The 27,885-nt window shown below is 47.2% G+C and overlaps 1 protein-coding gene across 2 annotated transcripts; it reads left to right on the top strand.

Annotated features, from left to right (window-relative positions):
* Positions 1–454: 454 nt before the first annotated feature.
* LOC118097899 (retinol dehydrogenase 8) lies at positions 455–27,542 on the top strand. Of its 2 annotated transcripts, none has more exons than XM_035141196.2 (7): positions 455–596; positions 5,383–5,487; positions 7,119–7,280; positions 10,458–10,637; positions 14,725–14,818; positions 21,207–21,390; positions 24,809–27,542. In XM_035141196.2, the coding sequence occupies exons 2-7, from the start codon at positions 5,391–5,393 to the stop codon at positions 25,037–25,039; spliced, it is 948 nt and encodes a 315-aa protein (XP_034997087.1). In that variant the 5' UTR covers positions 455–596; positions 5,383–5,390; the 3' UTR covers positions 25,040–27,542. The 2 variants fall into 2 exon arrangements, with proteins under 2 accessions (XP_034997087.1, XP_034997088.1); XM_035141197.2 differs by having other exon boundaries at positions 455–650.
* Positions 27,543–27,885: the final 343 nt, after the last annotated feature.

Raw genomic sequence — 27,885 nt, 5'->3', positions numbered from 1 at the left:
GTCCCGAGGTCAGCAACACAAGAAAGGGCCTTTTTTGCAGTGGCTCCGTTTGTGGAATGCCCTCCCCAGGGACGTTTGTCTGGCACCTTCATTAGTTATACACCTTTAGGCATCGGGCGAAAACATTCTGATTAAACATCTATGGCATTTAAAATGGGGGGGGGGACATTGTTTTGTCTGCAATTATGCTATGTATTGCTGTGTTTTTATACTGTTGGGCGTCCTCGGATGAAAAGCAGTATATACATTTAATTAATGAAACTGTTGCTGTTGTTAAATAGCGCGGAGCATCCGCGGAGCTCTCGAGCTCGTCCACTCCTCCTCCGCGATTTCGCTCTCTAATCGCCTTTCTAAATTACCAACAGGATGCGCTCCGAGCGCGGCGCAGCCTCCCTTTTCTCGCCCGGGGAAGGCGGGGCGGCGACAGTGGGGAGGAGGAGGAGAAGGAGGAGCCGGACCTCGCCGGGGAGGACGAGACTACAACGCCCGGCGTCCTCCGGCTCGGGGCGGGCTCGCTTGTCCTTCGATCGCCGGGCTTGAGGCTGAATTGGGGAAGTGTGCGAGGGACTGACTCCGGCGCTGGCGCGGCGGGTGAGGTGAGAGGCTCGGCTGGTGCGCGGGCGAGCGCCTGCTTCTGCGCTTTTGGAGAGGTGGGCGCTGGGGTCATATTGTTTGTTGTTGTGTCTCTCCCCCCACCTTTCTCAATGTTGCTGGAGGGATCGTGCGTAAGGAGGGGTGCGAGAGACGTAGGTAGGTGCCCGGCGGCGGAGTGGGCAGCAGCATGGCGCCGCAAGAAATCCCCCAGCCAGGAGGTGCCCCCCGCCTTCTCCAAGGCACGACCGGGCTGCAGCCGGCTGTGGCTTGCATAGCCTCGGGCTGCGTGCGCGCCTTGGAGAGGTGGCAGCTAAAGAGCTTGCGGTTGTTGCGTCCGCGCCCCAGCGTGCATTTATCCGGGGTGACCGCTAGGCTGGAAGGTTCCCCCCCACACACCACCACCACCTATTTCCCTCGGCCTTTTCCGCTCCGTGAGGACACCCTGTAATCCCCCATGACGTGGCCAGTAATCGCCCTGCCGCCGCCGCCGCCTGCTGCTCCTCCGGTGTCTTCTGAGCTGCTGTTTGCAGGAGCTTTCCCCATCACTCTCCTTGCCCAGGCCTGGGAAAGAGAACCTGTAGCTGCACAGGAGCCCCTGGAGAACGAGGCAGGCCGAGGCCGGTTTCCGATTTCCACTTGCTTATCTGCCTGCACAGTTTCCACAGAAGGGTAGCAACAAAAGGAACAGGGCAATGCGGCACCTTTCCGTTTATTGTGACGTGAACTTTCATAGACTGCTGGCGTCCCTTCTGCACAGGGATGCAGGAGCTGTTTGAGAGGGGAACTTAAGCTTTCCTGCTGCTGAGGCTCAAAATAAGTTTTGGGCTACATCACACCATGCATCTCTATGACTGGGAGTCTCTTCACTGCATGATCCCTAACTCATGGCACACACTTTTAACAGTGTACCTCGATGCTGCACTTCGGAATAAGGGTCTGGATATTTTTTACCCCCAAGTAAACTTAGGGCACCCCGCATGATGCACCCACAACACTGGGAGACCATCCCCTACAGTGCTCTAGCGTTTCTTATGGGGGACAAGTCACTCTTAAGCATGCTATCCAATCCCAATGCCAGTACCGGTAGTTACCAGTATTAATAAAGTGTGGGTGGGTGTCCAAAATAAGCATTGATATATCTGTACCACCAGGAGCCCCAAAAAGTGCCCCAGTCCAGGCCATTTTTTGTGGGCATGTTTTGCAAGGACAGTCTTCCGAGTCTCTGTTGACCATTTTATTGGAGAACTCATGTTTTGTTTTAAATTGCTAAGCAAGTTGCAAAATTTCTAAATGTTTTAATTTCCTTAAGACAAGCCCCGATTACTTACTTGGGTCTCTCCCTCCTTTTCAAAATCAGTATGTATTTTATGTTCTGTAACTTTCTACTGATGGTCAATGGGCTATAAATAAAGCCTGTATTCATTCAAATTATAAAGAATCTGAATCTTAGCTTTGAATCGCCGCAGATGGCATATCCACTGCAGTTGATGTCTGTGTAATTAAGGAATTGTGAATTAGCAACCCTGAATATAATTTGGGCTGTCTCAAGGGACATCAAGATGCCTCCACATTTTCTCCAGGCAAAGGCTTTGTTTTGTACATGTAGCTTTAAAGCATGATGACACAAAGCCTACAGTATTTTCTTTTCTTTGAAATACATACACCAACAAATATGCAGCTGGGAAGGGGGGAGGGTTTTGTAACCCAAATGCAGTCCTGGACCACCTCTCATCATACACTTCTGTTTGCTGGGTACTGTTTCTCCCCTGAGCCTTAGCATCTTGTTTTTGCACAGATCTCATAGAAGAATAGAACTGCAGGGTTGGAAGGGACCCCGTGGGTCATCTAGTCCAGCCCCCTGCAGTGCAGGAATCACTGCTAAAGACTCCCTGGCGGATGGCCACCCAATCTCTGTTTAAAGAGTCAGTGTGCTGTAGTGGTTAAGAGCGGTAGACTCATAATCTGGTGAACCGGGTTCGCTTCCCTGCTCCTCCACATGCAGCTGCTGGGTGACCTTGAGCTAGTCACATTTCTCTGAAGTCTCTCAACTTCATACACCTCACAGAGTGTTTGTTGTGGGGGAGGAAGGGAAAGGGAAAGGAGACTGTTAGCTGCTTTGAGACTACTTCTTTTTAAAACCTCCCAATGAAGGAGAGTGCCCCACCTTCCCAGGGAGTTTATTCCACGTCAAACAGCTCTTACTGTCTTAATCTATATGATTCTTGCAATTTGAATCTATTGGTTTGGGTCTTACCCTATGGAGCAGCAGAAAACAAGGCTTGCTCCACCACCCATGTGACAGCCCTTCAGATATTTGGCTATCATACAGCTCTCAGTCTTCTCCAGACTAAACAGTACTCAACTCCCTCAATTGTTCCTCATAAAGCTTGGCCAGTGGTTAGGTGTGATGTGAATTGTAGTCCAGCAGGTATCTGGAGGACAATCACATCAGTAGGTCCTGTGGAAAAGACCCTGTGGTACCCAGCTAGATTGGAGAAGACCACACAGACTCCTCCCATCCAGCGAGCCTCACCTGTTGAACCTGTGTGCAAAGAGACTGATCCTGGTCCTTGATCTGGCAGCTTTATTTCCAAACCCTCTTCTGTCATGCTGAAGGATGAAGCAGGGGAATATGTCTTGAGTGGTAACAGCACACCATTGGCTGCATGTTGCCGGTGCAGGCAGCTAAAGTGCATTGGAGATATTTCCGATGACCACTGACCTGATCTGCAATGGAAAACTAGCACAGACACATCTCAGGTTAGTCTGAAACACCATGTGGGAGCTTGAACAAGTCACAGCAGCATTTTAGACCTTGGAACTCTGACTCGGCATATAATGTATATAATAGCCTCCTGTTTTCTTATTTGAGGGTGGGTACTGTTTAAATACTATAGGACCCAGGTGGCGCTGTGGGTTAAACCACTGAGCCTAGGGCTTGCTGATCAGAAGGTCAGCGGTTCGAATCCCTGTGACGGGATGAGCTCCCGTTGCCCGGTCCCAGCTCCTGCCAACCTAGCAGTTCGAAAGCACGTCAAAAATGCAAGCAGATAAATAGGAACCGCTACAGCGGGAAGGTAAACGGCGTTTCCGTGTGCTGCTCTGGTTCGCCAGAAGCGGCTTTGACATGCTGGCCACATGACCTGGAAGCTATACGGCGGCTCCCTCGGCCAATAATGCGAGATGAGTGCGCAACCCCAGAGTCGGTCACGACTGGACCTACCAGCTGAAAATGTGCACTACGAGGATAGAGAGGGTGGTGTAAAAATGGACTGGGTAAGGGTGTCGAAGGAGCAGCCAGACTGGGTGGCGGGAGATGCAGCTGTGTTTGGTCTAGTTCAGCACTTGCCTTTTATGCTGTACGCAATAGAGGCAGGGCCGTTTTACTAAGAGCAATGCACACCGTTTGTAAGTGGATTATAGAGCTCTCTGAAATAATGTTAGACCAATAATCTGATTTCCACTTTGAAGGAGGAGAGAAGAGGCTCACAAGCAGAAGAGGAATCGACCGGTATTGGTTATGTTAAAAAGGTGAAACAGGAAGAAAGCTGGTGTGCTCTGGCCTCTACACCCTCGGTCCACCAGAGGTGGAAAATGAGTCTCTGGGGGTGTCAAAAGTTACCAGTCTCTCTTCCTGGTTCTGCCCAGGTTGCTCTGTTGGCACATCAGACAGACCAAGGGTTATGACTGCTGGCCACCCATTCCCATTTTGGAGCAGAAAGTGGTACCTAATGACAGTAGACTTAAGAACAGTTTGCGGCAAACAGCTCCAGTATTCTTTAGGATAACTTGGAAGTCGCACTTTGTTCAGTGGGACTTCCTTCCAGGAAAATGTGCAGCCTACATATTTAAAGTACCTTGTTTGTGGGGCCTCTTTTTCTGTGGTAGATCCCTGCTTGTGGAACACTCTCCCCTGGCGCCTTCCTCACATATTTTTATGTGCCAGGTAAAAGTGATGCTCTTCTCCCAGGCCTTTGGCTAATTAAACAATCTATGCCCTTTTAAATTGGGGGGGGGCAGGGGTTATTGTTTCCATTTGTTGTGATGCTATGCGTCTTTGTGTTTTTAATATTGTAAACTGCCTGGTGATCTTGAGGTGAAGGGCTGTATATAAATTTAATAATAAGTAATTCAGATACCAAAATGCAATATATTTTGCATGCCTTTCTGCTCCATAAAATGGGTGTGGGGAGGGATTTAGCGTCTGAAGCTTTAAAGGATCATTGTGCCCTAAATGTATGTACCAATTTTCATTGTAATATCTATTACACATGGTTCTGTGGCTTTGCAAGGCGTATTGAAAACAAGTTTAGGGGAGTTAGGGGGGAGAAAATGCTGCCTCTTTTATTCAAATATCTCCCTGTCAAATCCTGGGTAGTATATAATCCAGCAACAGCTGAAGAGCACCATGTTAGCTCTGCCCCTGTTTTAGGGGGGATGACCTTGAACCAGTCATTGACACCAGAAACATAAAAGTTACCGGTACTCTGTCCTCTTTTCACGTAGTCACAAGTGTTGTGATTTCCTTTCTATCCCGTGGTCCAATATTTGGTGTTGTGGGTAGGACTGTGGCTTAGCACGGACTTGTTTTTTAAATGTTCAGAGCACTTAAAACATTCCTGGCAGAGGCGGCATTTGAATTGGGGCAGCTTGATCTCTCTCCACCACTGAGCTTCCAGAAACGGTCAGAGTAAAGAGATCCGATCCTAGCATCCTTTGAACCGTATACCATGGTTGTCCCCACACTTCCTCAGGATTTCCTCTGATTTTCTCCTCTCCCTTCCGCAGGCAGTAAGATGGCTGTTCGAAATGTACTCGTGACAGGCTGCTCTTCCGGCATTGGGCTCGCCCTGGCGGTGCGTCTGGCCAGAGACGAGTTGAAGCGATTCCGAGGTGAGGAGCTGCCTAGATTCAGGGACCAGTTGACAGGGAGCAGGGAGGGAACAGTGCAGCTCCTTGGAAGAATCAGAGCAATGGATCCCATTCTCCATTCCTGAGTCTATGGCTGCATTCAGTCCCTGCCAGGCTTTGCACCCAGAGGTGCTTTTCAGGTTCTACAATGAGGTGCGGATGTCTCAGAGGCAACTGCAGTTTAAACATGCAAAACTTTGGCACTGGTGTAAGAGTATATAAAGCGGGTGGCGCTGTGGTCTAAACCACTGAGCCTCTTGGACTTGCTGATCGGAAGGTCAGCAGTTCGAATCTTTGCGATGGGGTGAGCTCCCATTGCTCTGTCCTAGCTCCTGCCAACCTAGCAGTTCGAAAGCACGCCAGTGCAAGTAGATAAATAGGTACCGCTATGGCGGGAAGGTAAACGGGAGTTTCCGTGTGCTCCGGTTTCTGTCACGGTGTCCCGTTGCGCCAGAAGAGGTTTAGTCATGCTGGCCACATGAACCGGAAAGCTGTCCGTGGACAAATGCCAGCTCCCTCGGCCTGAAAGTGAGATGAGCGCCACAACCCCATAGCTGCCTTTGACTGGACTTAACCATCCAGGGGTCCTTTACCTTTTTTTTTTTTAAAAAAAAACCTTTTTATATAAAGCCCTTACCAAATAGGGACCAGTTTGCCCACGAGATTGCCTGAACCCACATGGGCCCATTTGACAGGCAACCTATGTTTTTTAATGGGGGAGGGGCTGCTTCTTGATCTGGTAGTGGGCCAGCAACACAATTCAGTCCCAAATATGCCCCAAGGCCCAGACAAAGAGGTCTCTAGCCCTCCCCACCGAACTGCAAACAACAGTGCCTTTGGTAAAGACTTTCCCTTGTTACACACCTCAGTTGTTTGCTTCAAAGCCTCTTAGTAACTCTTACCTCTTTGAAGAGCCCAGCCTCTACTAAACAGAGCTGGGGACTGCCGGCTAAATGCCCAAGCTTTACAAGATGTGGTTTCTTGTTTTTGGTGGGCCGCAAGTGATTAAAATCAATACATGCATGTATATGGTCTGGTAAAATATAATATATGGACTGGCAGAGAGCTATTTTTCTAGAAAAAGAGGTGCCGGAACTCAACATGAACGCCTCCCTTGTTCTCTTATGATGGCAATGGCACCTACCTGAGAGCCCAGGACTGAGTACTGGCACGTTCTGGCTGGAAAATGCCCTGGGTTTTCAATTTTTGTCAACTTATTTGCAAGGCTGGGTTAAAAAGCCATTTCCCTGCCGAGTCCTGGGCTTGTTTTCTTCCTGACAAGTTAGTTTTCCTATAAGCAGTGAGGAAAACTCATGTGTGCAGGTCTCTGGCTCCCGCCCCCTCCACTTTTGTGGAGACATTAAACATTCAGCCTCGCACCTGCAGCCTTGAACATGGCCTTGATTGCTAAAGTTAATGTTTGGTATCCTGAACCCTTTTGAGTATTGTTAGATGCTTTTTCCAGCAGAAGAGGATCTTGGAGTACTAACTCTAGTTGGTGCATACCCCCTGCCCAACCCCACAGCCTTGAGTATTCCTGAAAGAACCCACCCCTCACCCTCAGTATCCCATTGGTGTTAAGTAACTGCTGACTCTCGCCCCTCGCTCCCTAGTTATTGCCACCATGAGGAATTTGGAGAAGAGTCAAGAACTGGAGAAGCATGCAGGGCCTGTGCTGGAGAAGACTCTGGAAATCAAGGAGATGGATGTGACCAGTGAGGAATCGATCCGACGCTGTGTGGACACCATCCCCCAGCGCAGGGTGGATGTGCTTGGTAGGAAAATCTTCCTCCCCCTGCATCCTCAGTATTGGTTTTGAGGACTTTTTAAAAGCAGGAATTCAACCCTCAGAGGCACACCTAAATGCGGGCGGTGGTGCGGTCTAAACCACAGAGCGTATTGGACTTGCTGATCGGAAGGTCAGCGATTCGAATCCCTGTGATGGGGTGAGCTCCCGTTGCTCTGTCCCAGCTCCTGCCAACCTAGCAGTTCGAAAGCATGCCAGTGCAAGTAGATAAATAGGTACTGCTGTGATGGGAAGGTCAACGGGAGTTTCTGTGCGCTCTGCCTTCCATCACGGTGTTCTGTTGCGCCAGAAGCAGTTTAGTCATGCTGGCCACATAACCCGGAAAGCTGCCTGTGGAAAAAGGCTGGCTCCCTTGGCCTGAAAACAAGATGAGCGCCGCAACCAGACTGGACTTAACTACCCAGGGGTCCTTTACCTTTACCTTTTACCTACCTAAATGTGTTGCCATTGATATCCTTAATTTAGAAGCTGGTCTTAGCTCATTAAGTAGCACAACATGGCTATGTTTTGTTATTTACTCGCTCCAAATTTGCTCCTTTGCCTCCTTCAGGTCTTTGGCACATCAGGTGCTGGTTAACCCTCTTGGCCTTTGTGGAAAAGTAAGCTTAATGGGGAGAAAATATGTTGTTGGCTTTTCTCCTCTTATCTGCTGACACTGGAAGTAGTGCAAGCCAAATCTTTGGGTAAACAGAGAATAAAGGATATGAGAGTGCGGCAGCTACATGCATTAGCTAGCATTAGCTAGCGGACCACGTAAGCCATGCTGTTTAAGCCTGACTTGGTCTGCTTTTAACAATTATATGCCTTTATTTGAATGCTTCATAAAGACCTAAATACAGTATTGGGCCATTTTAACATTTGGCTTTCAAAGATCTTCGATGGTGTATCTCTTAAAAGTTTGTTTCATAGCTAGATATAATTCCTCTGAGGTGGGAAAGATACCCTGTGTGTTCTTTTTTTAAATCATGTTATCAGAGAATCACTATGCATTTTCTTTATGAGATTGATTCCTGGTTGATAGGTAGAAACTCTTTTAAGTATCTTCTCAGTAAATTTATTTCTGAGCTGATGGCTGCCTGCCTGAATGTTGTTGTCTCTTGGATCTGCTATGATCGTTTGACCTTACCTTGTCATTTTTTATAATTTGGTTTTCTTGAAGCTTTGGTTTTGTATTTTACACTTTGTGTTTTCTCTTAATGGTCAGTGTGGTGTTATAAATGCCTGTGTAACAGACTACAGGGAGCTGCCTCCTGCTGCAAAGTGGTCAGTGTCTTTTCTCACAAGACCTGCTAGGCGATATGTCAGGGTTGTTGTGGCTACTCCTGAGTAACGACCTTCCACATGCTTGTCTTTCAGAAGCTTTTATTAGTGCACATTATTTACCGTGTAACGAGCTGCTAGTTTCATGTCTTCTCACTGCGAATCAGATTCCTGCACTGGCGCTCTTCGCGTTTTAGCCCAACATAAAAGCCTCGGAACTGTGAAGCGTTTCCCTTTTCTCCGCCTCCTCAATTCCGGTGTCGGGGGGAACGGCCTACGGACTGACAGACTCCTGTCCCCTCTTTCTCCCTGCCTATGGAGCAGGGGCTCTTGGATGTTGCCAGAGAGCTGGCACTCCCTTTCTGTTTCCTGGCTCTGCCCATCAGACCCTTCGCTCTCGTGGCTGCTCGGAGACTGGCTGCTCCTGATGAGGGGAGGCTGTTCTCTGTAAGCCTTCCCCCATACACTATACAATCATGATTTTGTTTGGGCACAGATGGGCCTGTGTAAAGCTGGGCCCAGTCAGCTGTGGCTAAATTGTCATCCTCACTCTGGATTGGACTTGGACCCAACAAGTATCTCATATTGTCCACTGTGGATTAAGCCACTTCATTAAACCACTGTGTGGAGTACAGATTACTCCAATTCTCATGACTCATTTGGCAGGCACAGTCTGGAGCTGAAGCAATCCAGGGTGCCTTTTTTTCCTTGCACAAAATACACTTCCATGAGCGCTTCATTAAACGTACAGATTGTGGGGCTCCACCCCATTGTGAAGGCCTTCGCAAGCAGGTTGAATGAGGATGGGGCAAGATGTAATCTGTGCTCACGGTGAAGCAGGCAAGCCCGTGAGCATAAACCTGTGAGCGCAACATTGCCGCAGGCCGAGGCGGTCACGGGAATTGATTCTCAGCTGGAAGTGGTGTGTTTCAGCAGGAGCCTTGTGGCTCAAACTGTGGAACATTAGCCCTTCAAGGAGCAACTGGTTGCTAAATCAGGTATCCAGCCGCACAGCATCTAGAGGCTGGTGGAAGGTAAATGGCAGAATGAATGCCATCCTTTCATTATCTCCGGTGATGGAAGACACCTCCAGCAAGGATATCCTTGGCCCAGTATACCTGAAGGAGCGTCTCCACCCCCATCGTTCAGCCCGGACATTGAGGTCCAGCTCCGAGGGCCTGCGAGAAGTGAGGTTACAGGGAACCCTATGGAATACCCTCCCATCAGATGTCAAGGAAATGAACAACTATCTGACTTTTAGAAGACATCTGAAGGCAGCCCTGTTTAGGGAGGGTTTTTAATGTTTTTTTTTTAAAATATATAATCTATTTTTATTAATTTTCCAATTAAAAAACAATTATATCACATCCATTATTTCGAATTATACAAATACATATCAATCAAACCGAATGTTATGCCAAATCATCTAAAATTTTCGGGGTTCCCATGCTTCAAAAAATTGGGGATTCCTCGCAACTGTCCACTGCCGTCTTTTTCTAAAGTCCAAATCGTCACTCAAAGTCTATAATAATCCCGATCTTTCCCCTACAATCACAAAGATGTTTTCTTCTTTCATCCGATTTTTCCCCAGCTGCTGAGATAAGTATCAAACGAGATTTCACATATATTCTTTCTCCTGTGTGAGTTTTAATCAGTCCGGCCTCCCCATAAATCTTCTTGATCTAGGGAGGGTTTTTAATGTTTGGTCATGTTTTTCATCTGTTGGGAGCCACCCAGAGTGGCTGGGGAAACCCAGCCAGATGGGTGGGGTATAAATATATTATTATTATTATTATTATTATTATTATTATTATTATTATTATTATATTATACATCTGAAAAGCACCACTGTTCTGTGTTGCTAACTGACTGCTTCTCCTTGCAGTGAACAACGCCGGTTTAGGCATGATTGGACCGGTCGAAAGCCAGAGTTTGACCTCAATGCAGCAGCTTTTTGATACCAATTTCTTTGGCTTGGTGCGCCTGATCCAAGAAGTCTTCCCTGGCATGAAGCGCCGACGACAGGGACATGTCGTCGTGATGAGCAGCGTCCTGGGCTTGCAAGGTGAGGCTCAGCCAGAAGGTGGGCTGCTATTTGACTAACATGGGGATGGTAAGGTGAGCTGTTCAGTCTTTCCCAGTCCACTTGATTTTTTTAGCTGATGTTGCCAGGATGAATATACCTGGAACCTTCTGCAGACAAAGCACGTGGTCTGACAACTGTTCCGTGGCCTTTCCTCTGATCTCTCCCTACTTCGATATTTATCATTCCAATTATGCAATGAACCCCAAGCAGATCAGGTGACCACTACTTAAAATATCTAATAGAGCAGTGTTTCTCAACCTTTTTTGGGCCAAGGCACACTTGTTCCATGAAAAAAATCACAAGGCACACCACCATTAAAAAAGTTAAAAAAATTAACTCTGTGCCGCCCTATATTGACTATATAATTATGACTGTAAGAAACACTTGCCAATTGCTGTGTTGGTTGCAATCTCTTGTAATAAGGCTTCACAAGCCACTGATTTCTCTGCCAGCACAATCCTTTGCTCAGCAAGTTTCAGGTTGAGCTCATCCAGCCAGCTTCTTTAAGTTTGTCTAAAACCACCCTCCCGTGGTGGTGGCTGTTGAGAGCTGCGCTTGCTCTGCGTCGTGACCCGGCCGGCTTCCTTTCCGGCGGGTTAGTGCTGTATATTGGCGGCCGCCAGGCACGTGACAATGCAAATCGCCCTTCTCGTCGCCGCACGTCGCGGCACACCAGCCAGCGTCTCGCGGCACACTAGTGTGCCGCAGAACAGCGGTTGAGAAACGCTGTAATAGAGGTCATGGAACCAGAGATGGCCGCATTCTGTGCTGCTGCTATAAAACTAAGGAGATGAGCTCTGAATGAATCTAATGGCCAATATCTTAATATGCATATTTTAAATTAGCAGTTAAGGTCTAAACCTACACATTTTAATTGTTTTATATCTGTTTTATTTACCATGCACTAGCTTATAGTGCCTGTTAAGCCCAAACACTGAGGTCCTCCCCCAAGGGCCTTCTGCTGGTTCCCTCACTGTGAGAAGTGAGGTTACAGGAAACCAGGCAGAGGGCGTTCTTGGTAGTGGCGCCCGCCCTGTGGAACACCCTCTCTTCAGAGGTCAAGGAAATAAACAACTATCTTATCTTTTAGAAGACATCTGAAGGCATCCCTGTTTAGGGAAGTTTTAATGTTTGATGTTTTAGTATGTACTGATATATCCTGTAAGCCACCCAGAGTGGCTGGGGAAACCCAGCCAGATGCGTGAAGTAGAAGCAGAATAAGAATAAGAATTAAAAACAAGATCAAGAACAAGAATGCATGTATGTATGTTGTTGTTTAGTCGTTTAGTCGTGTCCGACTCTTCGTGACCCCATGGACCATAGCACGCCAAGCACTCCTGTCTTGCACTGCCTCCCGCAGTTTGGTCAAACTCATGTTCGTAGCTTCGAGAACACTGTCCAACCATCTCGTCCTCTGTTGTCCCCTTCTCCTAGTGCCCTCCATCTTTCCCAACATCAGGGTCTTTTCCAGGGAGTCTTTTCTTCTCATGAGGTGGCCAAAGTATTGGAGCCTCAGCTTCACGATCTGTCCTTCCAGTGAGCACTCAGGGCTGATTTCCTTCAGAATGGATAGGTTTGATCTTCTTGCAGTCCATGGGACTCTCAAGAGTCTCCTCCAGCACCATAATGTATACATGTTCTCTATTGCTGCATATGTCCGTATTTCTGGTCTGTGACCGTAATAAATTCATTCATTCACTCCCTACCTCAAGCCATCTTTAAATAACCTCCTACAGCCTTTGAATGGTATTCCCCATAATGCCCGGCCTGCCACCCTTCTGTTCTTGAAACCACACCTTTCTCTCTCTTTCACTTTAGGAGAATACTAACATCTGCCTAACAGTCATCTTTAGGTGAGGTGGTTGTCTTGTATTGCTCTGCCAAAGCAACCTCCATGCTCCACACATTCCTCTCCTGTTGGGACCACAGTGAATGCCACAGGCAGAACACAATAAGTCCATCAGAGCTAACTCCCTCGTCCTCCTATAAACTGAGGCCAGTTTCTTGCCCCCATGCCAATCGTATGACACAGTATGGACCTGGAGCATGGCACGAAGGGGCCTGGCGCAGGAAGCACCTAGCTCAGTTTTGCCTGCACTGGCTGTCAGCATCTCTCCAGATCAGGACCTTTCTCCGCCCTACCTGCAGATGCTAGGGGTTGAACCTGGCGTCGTCTGCATGCAAATCAGATGCTCTGCCCACTGAGCTATGGTCCTTTGTTGCTATAGGGCAGACATGTCAAACCAGTCGACCGCAATCGACAGGTAGATCCCCGGGTGATCATGGTCGATCGTGGGATCCTTATGGATCGCGGCCTTAAAAGAACTGGGGAATGAATGTCTCCGCCCCCAACCCACCCCTTCTCTGTTCCTCCGTTGTGTCCAGTGGGTGGTGTTTGGGGTTTTTCTGTTGGCCATTGGGAATACAATTGGTTTTAGCGCCGGAGTTTCAGTTGAGCAATTTATGTTATTCCCCCTTTAAAAAAGCTCAACAACTCTGCTCATCCCCCCCCCCAAAAAAAGTTCGACAATTCTGGTCAGTCCTCAATGACAATGGGTAGATCACTGCCAGTTTATTAATACTGGGAGTTGGATGGGCCTGCTAGGGGCAAAGAGGTGAAGGCAAATTCTGCAAATAAAATCCGTGCACAGCAGGAAAAAGGGACCACAAAGAAGGAGCGGGCCTAAGATTGCATAGATGGTGGAGGGGGGTCTTTTCTGAGCCCAAGGAAGTACCAAGAAAGAAATTTAGCACATCCTTCATAGATTTTGTTGAATAGTGGGCGAACAGAGTAGCCGACACTGTGATTTCTCCAAGCAGCTCTTTATTTGGAGGCTGAAACAGAACTGGTTCAACTGCTCAGCAAGCCTGCTTTTATAGCCTGCTGGCTCAAACAACTACTCTAGGGGTAGTTGCGGTGACGGGGGCGGCGGAGCGATCTCTGCGCCACAGCGCCAGGGCGCCCGACCTGCTTGAGACGGCCCTGCAATGTAACAAACCTAACTCAAAATTCCCTCCTAAAGTTCCCGCCTAAAACAACTGACGAAGACCTGAGGGGAAACTCCAATACATAACAGATTTATCTAACAGTTCTGTCATGCAGTGAACCCCCTTCTGCTGATGACTACTCCTGAATAGGATGCATCTTATTGTAAAATCACATAAAAAAATATCTCTAATATGTGCATAGGAGCCTTTAACTCTTTTCCCAAAAGACTTTTTTTGAACCCTAAAAGCCCCTCCTTCTTTTCCATGTTGTTCTCTCAGGTGGTATTGTGGTATTATACCTTGCCAAGCGATGCCTGCTTTGTTGTTGTTTCCTATTGCCTGAACAAGCTAATTTCTTTTTAATCGCTGCTCATAAAATAAATGGCCCATTCCTGCTGTTTTACTTAATCGGCCTAATGAATGAGGTGGTACTTTTATGCTAGCAGGATTATTCTCCCCCCTCCCCTTTCCCTGGAATGGATGTGATGGGAAAACTCCCACATTCTTGACCATGGGCATAGCCAGGATTTATTTTTTGGGGGGAGGGCAGAACCGAGTTATCAGTGACACAGTTGGTCAGTTAGTTACGGTACGTATTTTTATTTATTTACTTGATGGCGGGGCACCAGCCCCTCTGGCTATGCCTATGATTCTGACTAGGGTTGCCACCTATTTCACCAACCCCGACCCTGTGCTTTTAAAAGCAACCTGGAATAAGTAAATAAAAAACACAAGTAAATGTTGGTTTCCCATCACAATTTCCATGCTGGAAAAAACCTTTCCCTGCTTGCTCCTATTGTTAAAAGCACAGGAGCTGGGGCAGTAAAAATGTTGGCAGCTCTGCTCCTCTGACTGGCAAATGGTTCCTGTTTGTTGTGGGAACCTGCAACCGTCCAGAAGTTGCCTCAGCCCCAGGCAGCATAGCCCAATGGTCAGCGGTGATGGGAGCTGCAGCTCAGCAACACCTGGAAGGCCCACAGTTCCCCCATCCCAGCTCTGGAGCGAGAGGACGTGAAGAGGAACCATCTTTCTCCACAGTTATTTTACACTTCTCACGCCAACACTCCATTCCCTTTAGGTCTCCTCTTCAACGACATCTACTCTGCCTCCAAATTTGCTGTGGAAGGTTTCTGCGAGAGCTTGGCCCTGCAGGCCCTGAAATTTGGGGTCAAGTGAGTATTGGGGGATTGCGAGACATCATGGCTGGGATTCTCCTACCACCGAGCTAGGCTCCTGTGAGCCAGGTTAGTGTAGCGTGGTAGGAAGCAGCCCTGGTGAATCAGTTCATTGGTCTGCCTAGCTCATGGTTTCTGTGCCCTTTTGCCCCCTCAGATGTACACTAGTAAAGGTGCCGAGGGCCTTCTGGCGGTTCCCTCGCTACGAGAAGCCAAGTTACAGGGAACCAGGCAGAGCGCCTTCTCGGTAGTGGCACCCGCCCTGTGGAACGCCCTCCCACCAGAGGTCAAAGAGAACAACAATTACCAGACCTTTAGAAGGCATCTCAAGGCAGCCCTGTTTAGGGAAGCTTTTAATGTTTGATGGATTTCTGTATTTTAATATTTTGTTGGAAGCCGCCCAGAGTGGCTGGGGGAACCTGGCCAGATGGGCGGGGTATAAATAATAAATTATTATTATTATTAAAGGGGGGAGGGCGTAAAAGACACGGACTATAGGATTTATATTCTGTCTGATTATTTGTTTATATGTTATTATTTGTTTTTATATTTATATGTTATTATTTCTTTAATTTTTTTGGAAAATTAATAAAGTTTGGTTTTATTTTATTTTTAAAAAAGATGTACACTAGTGGCCAAAAATTGTGGAAACCTTTTGGAAAAAGTGTCTTTCCAAGGTTTGATGGCTCATCATAACACCACTTATTTTGGAGTATTGCCATAAAATTATATATCAGTGGAAAGATAATTTAATGAAGAATGTAATGAAACAAAGTTTGTTCAATTATCTGTATTCTACCAAAAGTTGCAGCCAAATAACCAGAAAAAGGAAGCACAACTTGCTTAGGTTGATATGTAGTAGATTTCATTCATTTGAATTTTGGCAATGAGCCATGGGTGTTTAGAGAGCCAATAGAGTTTTTGTTGAATTTTACAACTTTTCCGAAGATTCTTATAATAACTTAACCTCGGACATAAATATTCTGTCCCATGTTCTTCTTTTGCAGGCCTTTAATGGCAAAACAGTGATTCTTCACAGTTCTGTCCCTTATGTTTGCGCAGAAATCAACATGCCACTTTTTGAAATGGTTGTTCGCAACCCATTCTTCAGTCCTGTTAGATTTCCAAAGCAAGGTTTGATCTCCCACTGGAGATATTTTAACAGCGAAAATTATGCACAGAAAGGCAAAACCAAACCAAGAGTCAGCGTTAAAACGGATCAACAGACCACTAGCCATTGAAGTCTACATAAATGGTTCAGATACCTAGATCTGCCCTGTAGTGACAGGAAGCTGATTTGGGCACCTTAAAAGATGACGACGGAAAAGGCTTGATCAGCAGGATCCCACCTTGCAGGAGGCGCCTGATCCAACAGTTCTTAAATTCATTAGAGGAATTCCTAAAAGGTCTTAGAATCTAGAGGAGATGTTTTAACAAACTAGATGACAGGTGCTAGGGAGCATGGGACATTATTTAAATGCTGGAAGCTTCTGCTTAGTGGGTTTTTAAAAAATGCTTTAATGCACAATCCTACACACATCTGGTTGGAAGAAAATCACATTGAGATCATTGGGACTTGTTTCCATGTGTATCCAGCCCACAGCAGGCAAAGGGCATGCACACAGAGAGGCCTCTTTCTTCCTCTCTATCCTTAGATTAGGAGGTCTGTTTGTGTGCACACATCCCTTATCCAAGTCCTCCCTTTTGCCCAGATGCAAGTTATTCATGTTCCCAGTGGAAGTAAGATCAGCACATTTGCAGCATTCTTTTTACACAGTGAGAGGCTTTATATAACAAATAACAGAGGCATCTATACTGGACATGCGGGGAGGGGAGTAATAAAAGGTCGCACCATGAATTGTTTTTTTTTGTAAGGGGTATATGCTGGCTGCGTATGACGCTAAAGCAAAAAGGGGCACCTGCAATCAAATGTTGTTGGGTACCCCTAACAGGAGTGTTTGTCTTCTGTTCTCTAGCCAGCCTGGTTGCCTCCCCTCGAGAATGATATTGTCAGGCTGGGGAAAAGTTAAGAAAAAGGCAACCAAGATGCACAAGGGGATGGAGCGAGTCCCCTATGAGAAACAGTTGCAGAGTTTGGGATTTATTTGTTTAGAGGTGTCATGATAGACGTGCGTAAAATTATGCACGGCACAGCGAAACTAAATACAGTGGAACCTCGGTTTACGACTACCTCCGTTTACGAACGCTTCGGCAAGCGAATGCTGCGGACCCGGAAGTGTTTACATCCGGGTTCCAGGGCGTCGGATGCGCAGAAGAGATCTGCGCAGCGTGCGCAGAAGCGCTCTATTGGCGCTTCGTGCACGTGCAGAAGCGTGCCTTCGGCGAGCGAACGCCTTCACGGAATGGATTGCGGTCGCAAACCGAGGTACCATTGTAGAGAAAAGATGAGGTTTTTTCCTTTTTCTCATGAACATTCAACAAAGCTGAATGTTGGAAGATTCTGGACGGATAACTTCATGAAGCGCATAGCTGAAATATAGCACTTTCTCCCACAGGAGGCAGTGCTGTCCACTAACTTAGATGCCTTTAAAGGTAAAGGGACCCTTGACCAGTAGTTCCAATCGTGACCGACTCTGGAGTTGCAGCGCTCATCTCGCATTATTGGCCGAGGGAGCCAGCATACAGCTTCCAGGTCATGTGGCCAGCATGACTAAGCTGCTTCTGGCGAACCAGAGCAGCACATGGAAACGCCGTTTACCTTCCCGCTGTGGCGGTACCTATTTATCTACTTGCACTTTGATGTGCTTTCGAACTGCTAGGTTGGCAGGAGCTGGGACTGAGCAACGGGGCTCACCCCGTTGCAGGGATTCGAACCGCCGACCTTCTGATCGGCAAGCCCTAGGCTCTGTGGTTTAACCCACAGCACCACCCGCGTCCCATATGCCTTTAAAAGAGACAAATTATCAGAGGATAAGCTATCAATGTCTAGTAGTCATTAAGGCTATGCTCTGCCTTGAGAGCTGGAGGCACCCATACTTCTGAATACTAGTTGCTAGAAGTGAGAGGGGAGAGGGCTCTTGTGCTTGGGTCCTGGTGTGGGAGGGGAGTGGATGGCGCTGTGGTCTAAACCACTGAGCCTCTTAGGCTTGCCGATCGGAAGGTCGGCAGTTCGAATCCCTGTGACGGAATGAGCTCCCGTTGCTCTGTCCCAACTCCTGCCAACCTGGCAAGTAGCTAAATAGGTACCACTGCAGCAGGAAGGGAAACGGCGTTTCCGTGCGCTCTGGCTTCCGTCACGGTATCCTGTTGCGCCAGAAGTGGTTTAGTCATGCTGGCCACATGACCCGGAAAGCTGTCTGTGGACAAACACCGGCTCCCTCAGCCTGAAAGCAAGATGAGCGCCACACCCCATAGTCGCCCAGGGGTTCTTCACCTTTTACCTTTACCTGTTGTGGGTTTCCCACAAGTATCTGGTTGAGCACTGTGAGAACAAGATGCTGGATCAGGTGGGCCATTGGCCTGATCCTGCAGGCCCTTCCTATGTTCTTCTCTTTGTCCTTGCATTTCTTACTTTCTTATGTTTGGCCTTCTTGGGAGGATGGCAAACAGCTTTACAGGAAGGACACTTCCCTTTGGTCTTTCCTGCCTAGAAACAACTTCCTGCTGCATTATTATATCTGAGCTAAAGTGCTCAGGTTCAGCACTAAACTGGAACACTTAATTGCTGTACAGTATATTTGCAAAGGGGAAAGTGTCCTTTTTCTTTCCCCCTCCCCTTCCTGAAATCTGCCCATGCACTGCAAGAAGGGGGTATTTTTCTTTTATTTGTTAAATAAACCAACCTTTCCCTATACAATGCCCGAGGCAGCTGACAATACGGTATGTAGTTAAAAAGTAACCAGTACGCTTAACAATTAACAAAATAACATGGTAAACTGCTTAGAGAATTTTGCAGTTAAATCCTCTATCAGTCTTTCTAAACAAACAAATAATAAAAGAGCAAAAAGTCAGTATAATAAAAATAAGAGTAGATAACAGATAAGATAGCAGGAGCAGCAAGTTAAAAGCGTGTTTAAGTTTAAATAACAGAACAGCAAAACCAAACAAATCAGTTCAGTAAGGGCAATGCCTGCTTAAATAGGAGAAGGTTATATTATCGTCGTCACCATTATTACTTATACCGCACAACATAAAAATACAAAATGAGAACACAAAATATAGAATAAAACAAAAACAAACCTATAACCCACACACACACACACACACATTTAAAAAGGCCACAGAATGTTAATCAGCCAAAGGCCTGGTCAAGAGAAATGTTTTCACCCAGTGCCTAGACCAGTGTTTCTCAACCTTTTTTGGGCCACGGCACACTTGTTCCGTGAAAAAAATCACGAGGCACACCACCATTAAAAAAGTTAACTCTGTGCCGCCCTATATTATAATTATGACTGTAAGAAACACTTGCCAAATATTGCTTTCCGGCGGGTTAGTGGTGTGTATTGGCGGCCGCCAGGCTCGTTTGCACTGAGCTTTGGGAAAGGGGAGGAGAAATATTGCCTTCCGGTGGGTCAGTGTTGTTTATTGGCGGCCGCCAGGCACGTGACAATGCAAATCGCCCTTCTCGTCGCCGCACGTCGCGGCACACCAGCCAGCGTCTCACGGCACACTAGTGTGCCGCGGAACAGCGGTTGAGAAACGCTGGCCTAGACAGCCGCCCTGGGGAGAGCATTCCACAGACTTGGAGCCATGGCAGAAAAGGGCTGTTCTTGTGTTGCAACCCACTGGACCTCTCATGGAGGAGGCCCATGAAAAAGGGCCCCCAGAGGATGATTGCAGGGTCAGGGATGGTTCGTATGGGGAGAGGCTGCAGCCCTCCTGAGCTGTTTAAGGTTTTATAGGTCAAAACCAGCACTTTGAGTTTGTCCCAGAATCTAATTGGCAGCCAGTGCAGTCGGGCCGGGTTTTGTGTGATATGCTCAGACGGTCTTGCCCTGGTGAGCAACCTCTTGATGAATAGGTTAGATAGGTTCCAAAGCCAGGGTACAGCCGTCACTGAGAAGCCGTTTCTTGAGTTCTGTTGTAAACAAAATCTGACCTTATTCCCTTATGGGGTACACAAGAGACCTTATAGAGTCCTTTGTAGGTTCTCCATCGGTAGGAGAAAATAACAGAGGCCAACCAGAGAATATTGAGAAGCAAAGCAGCTAGTAAGCCTGATCTTTATTAAAGCTGTTGCAACAGGGCTCCCACTCACCCCATGCAGGGAGGGAGGAGAGGAACCCAGAACATTGGTGTGCAAGCTCTTACACAGGCTTTTCAAATCACCTACCCTGTAGCTAAAGGTAAAGGTACCAGTAAAGGTAAAGGGACCCCTGAATGTTAGGTCCAGTCGCGGACGACTCTGTGGTTGCGGCGCTCATCTCGCTTTACTGGCCGAGTGAGCCAGCCTTCCAGGTCATGTGGCCAACATGACTAAGCTACTTCTGGCGAACTAGAGCAGCGCACGGAAACACCGTTTACCTTCCTGCCGGAGCGATACCTGTTTATGTACTTGCACTTTGACGTGCTTTCGAACTGCTAGGTTGGCAGGAGCAGGGACTGAGCAACAGGAGCTCACCCCGTCACGGGGATTCGAACCGCCTCTTCTGATCGGCAAGCCCTAGACCACAAGACCACCCCCCAAAACATCATACATCCATCACAGAAAGAGGTGGTCCCCAGCAGAAATTTGAGTGTGTTGCTTCTCTCCTGTCTGCCAGGATGCCTGATAACGCCTTATTTGATTGCCTTTTCTGGGTAGCCTGGCGATTCCTTTGAGATGGTAAATAGTTCCTGAATCTCTTACGCATATTGATAGTGTGCTCAGCTTAACAGATAGTTGCCAGACTGTATTTACAGGGAGGTGTAAGCCCCTACAGTTCAAAGACAATGGGAAAGCTTTTCCCATTTCCTTCCTCCTTGCACAGAAATATTTGAGGTCAATTTGGGAGAGTCAAAATGGCTTCAGGATTGTTCTCCTGTACTGTTTCAGACACGTGGTTTATATACTTATGAAAGTATTGCCTTGTACATTTATGAATATATATATATATATATATATATATATATATATATATATATGACCTTAGTATTCCTGTAACACAGGTATCGTGTTTTGTGCAGACAGCCCATTCTTCTGGTACTTTAGGTCATTATCGGCGCAAGTCTGAGCAGGACAGAATTCGCTAAACCCAGATAGCAATTTACTTAAGCAGAGATGAAGTGATCGGCCTGAATGCCAGAGGGCTATAGGCACAATCCATGCTGGCTGGTGAAGCTCAGTCATGTGAGAGCAGACATTCTCCCCCCACCCCACCTGGTTTCTCAGCTCAGCAGACGGTGAAGTTCATTAGTTCCAATTATTGCTTGTTTCATTCTGCAGCATTAGTTTAATTGAACCTGGGCCAGTGATAACAGAATTCGAGAGGAAGCTCTACGAAGAAGCAGCCAATATGGATCTCTCTATGGTGGATAAAGAAACGCTGGATATATTTCAGGGCTTCTACATGTCCTATTCCAAGGAAGTCTTCACTGCATTGGGGCAATCTCCCGAAGAGGTGGCTGAGGTAGGATTATAAGCTTTCTCCCTTGTTGCTCTCAAGCACACAGGAAAGCTAGCTGGGATCTGCTTCTGGGGGGAAGGAGAACGGGCTGCCCAGCCTTGCTCATTATTACGGCAGAGCTTTCCAAACTTTTAATGTTGGTGACACACTTTTTAGACACGCATCATTTCATGACACAGCAATTCAGTTTTACTAACAAACCAGAGATTAAACTAACCCCTTATAAGAGCGCAGGGAGCGTTTGCGCGACACACCTGCATGCTGCAGCCGACAACAACAACAACAACAACAACAACAACAACAACAACAACAACAACAACAACAATAATAATGAATGATTATTTATACCCCACCCATCTGGCTGGCTTTCCCCAGCCACTCTGGACAGCTCCCAACAGAATAAACAGAATAAAACTCCAGACATTAAAAACTTCCCTAAACAGGCCTGCCTTCAGATGTCTTCTGAAAGTCAGGTAGTTGTCACAACACACAGTTTGGAAAGCTCTGGCTTATGGCATTGGCCCATTGTTCCTTCTAACAGCAACCTCAGGTGCAGAGTGCAGCTAGGCTTGTAGCTCGAACAGAGCCACCAAGGTAGATGGAGGTGCCCCAAGGTGTGCAGAAGTACAACGCTTCGAAAGTGGTAGTGGTGCTGGCAAGAACTCCAAAAGCTCCCAGTGAGGCGGGGGTGGGGGGGTGTGCGGCAGAAGTGGAATGCCTTGTTTGGAGGTAAGAGCTGATCGGGAGGGAAGTTGTGCTACAATATTTTGTTGCAGGCAGCACTTGCTAGGTTTAAAATTGCTGCCACTTTGATCTGTGGCTCAGCTGCAAGAAGCATCCAGCACCCTCGCAGAAGTGTTCCTCAGTTCAATGCAAACATTGCCATGCCACTGTCTCCTAGTGGTGCAGCAATAAAACTTATACCGGCGTAGCACATTTGCAAAGCTAAGCAGGGTCTGGTATGGTTTCAAATTGGATGGGCAACTGTGTGTTGAGATTCTTGCATGGCAGAGGGTTGGAATAGATGGCCCTCGGGGTCTCTTTAGCTCTGTGATTCTATGATGCAGCTTAATTCCCAGTTCTTGGTTTGAAAACAAATAGTTGCTTCTGCTGGCCAGTGTAGCTGGGTAACAATTAATGAAGGAATTCAACCCTTTGGTCAGAATCTATGGCAGACCATCATCCCATTGAGAGGTTGTCATAGCTGCCAAGTTTTCCCTTTTCTCGCGAGGAAACCTATTCAGCATAAGGGAAAATCCCTTTAAAAAAGGGATAACTTGGCAGCTATGGAGGTTGTGGGTGATGATTTCTTAAACGAATGTCCAAGAGGCAGGAAATGGATAGTAATGTTTTAGGGAAGTAAAAAGTGATAAGCTAAGAGAAGTGCTTTGCTGATATTCAGCAAAGTAGATCTGAGGAAACAGAACAATTGTTTGCTGTGAAGCCTGTAGTATTTATACCCTCATAAACAAAAGCTTCAGACAAATGGAACAATTGATTGCCATTCCCCACTTCCGACTATATTTAGACGCTTTCTGGAGAGTCAGGATGAAGTGAGTCCTAACCCAGATAGTGTTTTATTTTGTGGAGACATGCAATGATAGTCCCCGATTACGTTTGGACTTGAACAATAGGCTCATCTTCTATTTTTGTATCTCCTTGATTACATTGCCAAAGGTCACGTTCCATGACTTGCAATCTTGGGCACAATGAGGTGATTGGTTTAACCCCTCCAGCCACCTTTGCCATCAGGTCTCAAGCAGCCTCTTTGCAGACTGAATCAAACTGAAAACATGGTTAAAGCCATATTGTACGCAAAAGTGCAAGGCACAAGTCTGCTGCCGTGCTACAGTTTGCGGTGTGGCGCCAGAACAGCAGGGAGGCAAGGGGGGGAAGCAGCCCAGGTTGCAGGCAGCCCCACCCCACCCCCAGTGAGCTGCTTAAAGGAGGGCGAAAGGCATCTTTTAAAAAGGCTGCAAGTGGGGTTTGTGGTGGGGTTCAGAGAGCAGTTTGGAGTTAAAAGGGCTTCAGCTAGGGGCAAACTGTCAGGAGAAGAGAAGAGGTTTGGGCGAGTTATGAAGGGATAGGCAAGGGGGTGGGTGGCATCTAAAGGGGGAGGGGTTGGCCAGGTGTGGGGGGAGTGGGGAATGCAAAAGGGTGTCGGTGAGCAGAGCAAACAGGGGTGACAACCCCTAGTGATAACATGCAGGAGTATTGGGATGGAGTGCCTTCCAGTCTGCCCACAGTATAACCGATCTGTGTACAAGGTGCCGTACCTTTCCGTGTATAAGATGCCCTCTATTTTGGGGGACTCAAATTTAAGAAAATGGAGGGAGATGGCACAGAGTTGTTGAGCTTTTTTTGGGGGGGGGTTGCCGAAAATGGCTCACCCGCACGCATCGCAAAATCCACCTCTCATCTATCCCCTCGCCGGCACAAGCTGCCCAGTTGCTACAGCATCAGCCAGTCAACACCACCCATTGAGGCAGCAACCACAATAACACGCACAATAGCTGCTAACAGCCATGGTAGCAACCCATCAAATGTCCACCCTATGCACTACCCATGTATAAGATGACCCCCATTTTTTGGCATGCCTTTAAAAGAAAATAACCTAGACTTATACACGGAGAAGTATGTTACGGTATTTTATTTACTTATTCCTGAATTGGGCCAAAGGCACAATTTCCCTTGTATAAAAATAATAGGTGATGGTCTGTTATTGGTTATCAAAAATACTGACACAGGACATATGGTTGCCTATTATTAAATCCCAATGGAAAATTCCTAAAATTTTATTTATTTATAAATGTGTGTATGTGATATACAGTGGTACCTCGGGTTACGAACGCGATCCGTTCCGGGTCGTAGTTCGTAACCCGAAAAGTTCGTAACCCGAAAAGGGCCCGTACCGCCGTTTTGCGCATGCGCGCGGGGGGCGAAAACACTTCTGGGGTTGCGCAGTTCGTAACCCGAGTTGTTCGCAACCCGAGGTGTTCACAAACCAACTGTATATAAAATAAATAATTTTGACAAAGTAATAATCATAAATAAATAAGAATAGAAATGTGCACCCCACCACAGATACCATTCCATTGTAACTATCCAACCTCCCAAAATTTCAACACCTCTTGCGATGGTTTGACCCCTTTCCATTTTAACAGTACAAATTATACAAACACCTTCCATATCTCCTCAGAATCATCTCTCCTGTGTATTCCCTGTCTTACCTTAATAGCATGTGTCAATTTATCATTAGTGTGTTTAATCTTAACCATGTTGAAGTGCAGGCTTTCAAAATGAATTCTGCCTTTCCTGCAGAATTCCTCTTTGCACCCCCTGCTGAATTCTGAAATGGTGATCCTGGCTGGTTGTGGTTGTGGTTATTTTCTAACCTTCTGCTTTGCACTCCTCCTGGCAGCACGCTATGAAAGTGATCACTTCAGAGAAGCCTCCATTTCGGTACCAAACCAACAGCCTCTACACGCCCATCACCACCCTCAAGCACGCTGACCCCAGTGGGAACTTGCCCCTCAACGCCTTCCATCAGATGATCTTCCAGCACGACCGGCTCTTCAAAGCCAGCCTCAGCCTCCTCAAAATGCTCCAGTGGAGGAAGAGGCGGGACATGGAGCCCAGCAGGTCCCCCTGAGAGGAAGCGGCTGCCCCGCCTCAGAGCCTCTCACTTCCACAGCCCACTCGCAGGCTTCCTAGAGAGTTTAGCATTAAATCCTGTGTGGCATTATACTCCCTAGATGCCGGGGCAGCCCTACGACGAGGCAAAGTGAGGCAGCCCTTGCCTCAGGTGGCAGATTCTGGATGTCTCATGGAGGCAACGTCTGATCCATTGGCTACCATCTACTGGGGAGGTGGTGCGCTCTGATAGTTCACATTGTTTTCGGTTTCGATTCTGCTGCATTCGTGTCAGTTAACAAGAGGAAGGTGCTATTTAGTTCTGTAGGGTTTGTTGTCATTTTTGCCCTTGAGCACCAGGAATTCCTGAGCCGAGAAATTATTGGCTGCTGCTGAGATCTTGCAAGTCTCCTCACAGAAGCGGGCAAGGAAACCCAGCCTTCTGCTGCCGAAGAGCGTCCCAACATCCTGCACAGGACCTGCCTCAGCATCATGTCCTCTCTGAACATTTAAGAATCTCATTACCAGAAGTAGCCTGAAATGTCATCTAGTCTAACCTAGGCAAGCAGCAGGACTTGGTTAGGTTATGCCTTTTATTTACGCTTTTCACAGGCTTGAATTTTAAGGATAAAAGAGACAGGAGGCACCAAGCCCTCATAGGCCATTGAATGACTTAGGAAAGGGCCAATTCCTCCACCTTCTATGTTCCAGTAGCCTATGCTTTGTTCTCCACCAGGATAGACAACCTTTCGCCCATGTTGTCGGACTCCCATCAGCCCCTGCAAGAATGACCAGTAGTTGCTGAAGATGGGAGTTGTAGTACAACCACATCTACAGGGCGCAACGTTGGCTGCCCCTGTTTTGCGCACTATGTACAGCAGTCTTCCCCAACCTGATGTTCTCCAGATTACAACTCCCAACACCAGCAGAGGCTGGTGAGGATTGCAACCCAAACATCTGGAGAACACCAGGTTGGGGACGTCTGCTTTAGAGCTGGAGAAGCTGTCAGCCTCCAGATGTTGTGGAACTGCCAGCTCCCCATCATCCCTAAGCCTTGGCAATGCTGGCTGGGTCTCAGAGGAGTTGGATCTAGTTGGCCACAGCTTCTCCTGCCCTGGCCTTCTGGAGCCAGGTAGCATTCTGGAGCCCTTACCACCTGAGCCCTGGAAGTAAAAAAAAAAGAAGCCCTTAAAAAAAAAAATCTTCCTTTATGTCAAATAAGAAAATAAAGACTGCATGTAGTAAACTGGCATCTCAGTCAAGGGTTTTAGCAGAGCAGTCTCTGCTGATATGCTAGCTTACTGCATGCAGGGAGATTTATAGGAATGAGAGAATTACCAGCGCTATACAAAGTCAGACGATCTGATTGTCTAGCCCACTACTCTGATAGCTTGCTCTGGCTTGCGCCGACATCCCACCACCTACTACTTGAACCTTTTAACTGGAGATGTCAGAAACTGGGGACCTTCTCCATGCAAAACAAGTGCTTCGCTTCTGAGCTTTGCCACCTCCCCTTCATTAAAAACATGACCCTTACCACATCTGTAATCCAAAGTGGATTTGTCCAGAATACAACCACACCTGTCTTATCTCATTCTGCCTAATGGAGGGACCAACTTGAGGACAAGCAGGAATATAACCAGGAATCTGGACTTCTACCTGACTGACCTGCCCGTGGGATTCCTGCTGGAGATCTCAAAGGAATCTTGGCAGTCTTGGACCAGCTCTCAAGTCAGGGTTGGGGGAAGCTGTGGCCTTCCAGATGTTGGTGAGCCACATCTCCTGCCCTTGACCATTGGCCATGCTGACGGAAGTCGAAGACCAACGAAACCTGGAGGGCCACAGTCTCTCCATCACTGATCTAGAGCAACCCTCAAAATGGAGGAGCCGTCATAAGAACATACCTATGAAGCAGCTTTTAAGGCTGAAAAAGGAATTGCGATTGCAGCTTTATTTTCTTTCTTAATGTAACCAGGAGGAGGAAGAGAACTGAGGGAGGCATGGGGTGAAAGCAGAGATAGGAATCCTTTTTTTAAAAAAAAAGGATGCGGAAGGGAAAATGCTCTTGCTTCTTGGACCAACCGTGACTGAATACAGGGGGACGGGAGAACAATGATAGGAAAAGATGCTGACATTCCACTAGCTTAAATAAACCAAGCGGGCAGAACTACATCTTAGAAAGCACCAACAGGAGAGCATTTTCTGCAACATTGCAGAGAATGGCAAAGCACAACACAGGCACCCCCAAACTTCGGCCCTCCAGATGTTTTGGACAACAATTCCCATCTTCCCCAACCACTGGTCCTGTTAGCTAGGGATCATGGGAGTTGTAGGCCAAAACATCTGGAGGGCCGCAGTTTGGGGATGCCTGGCACAACTTCTCAGACTGTCTGGCTTGGCTAGTCTAGTATGGGGATAGTTGAGAATCAAGTCCCATTAAGTTATTTGAGGCTTACTTCCTGGTAAGTGTCTAGGATTGGCACCATGCAGTTGTCTGTTAAATAAATACTTTTGTACAGGAATTGGCTGCTTTGATACCTATTTGTGTCTTGGTCAATTAGTAGTCATAGTTTATTGGTTTGCTACATTTCTTGTAAATTCCACCAAATAACTTAATGGGGAAGGGGGCTTGACTGGGGGGGGGAGAGAAATGTTAATTGTGTGCTTCACAACTAAAGCAACACATATGGCTGTCTAAAGTGTGATCGGGGAGAGACCATTACTTTCTGAATCCATGTGTGGAAGACTCACAGCTGGCAGGTCATGCTGCCAACTCCTGTTATTTTGGGGTTTTGCAAGAGTGACCAACAGAGTATGAAAACAATCACAGATTCTTGTGGCACCTGAAGGACTAGCACATTGATT

Source organism: Zootoca vivipara, chromosome 16, assembly GCF_963506605.1.
Source record: "Zootoca vivipara chromosome 16, rZooViv1.1, whole genome shotgun sequence".
NCBI lineage: Eukaryota > Metazoa > Chordata > Lepidosauria > Squamata > Lacertidae > Zootoca > Zootoca vivipara.
This window is presented reverse-complemented; position numbering and strand designations above follow the sequence as displayed.

Coding starts and splice junctions, on each gene's coding strand:
- LOC118097899 (XM_035141196.2), top strand. CDS start 5,391: ATGGCTGTTCGAAATGTACTCGTGACAGGCTGCTCTTCCGGCATTGGG. Junction 5,488..7,118: donor CGAGTTGAAGCGATTCCGAG/GTGAGGAGCTGC, acceptor CTCGCTCCCTAG/TTATTGCCACCATGAGGAAT. Junction 21,391..24,808: donor CTCCCGAAGAGGTGGCTGAG/GTAGGATTATAA, acceptor TCCTCCTGGCAG/CACGCTATGAAAGTGATCAC.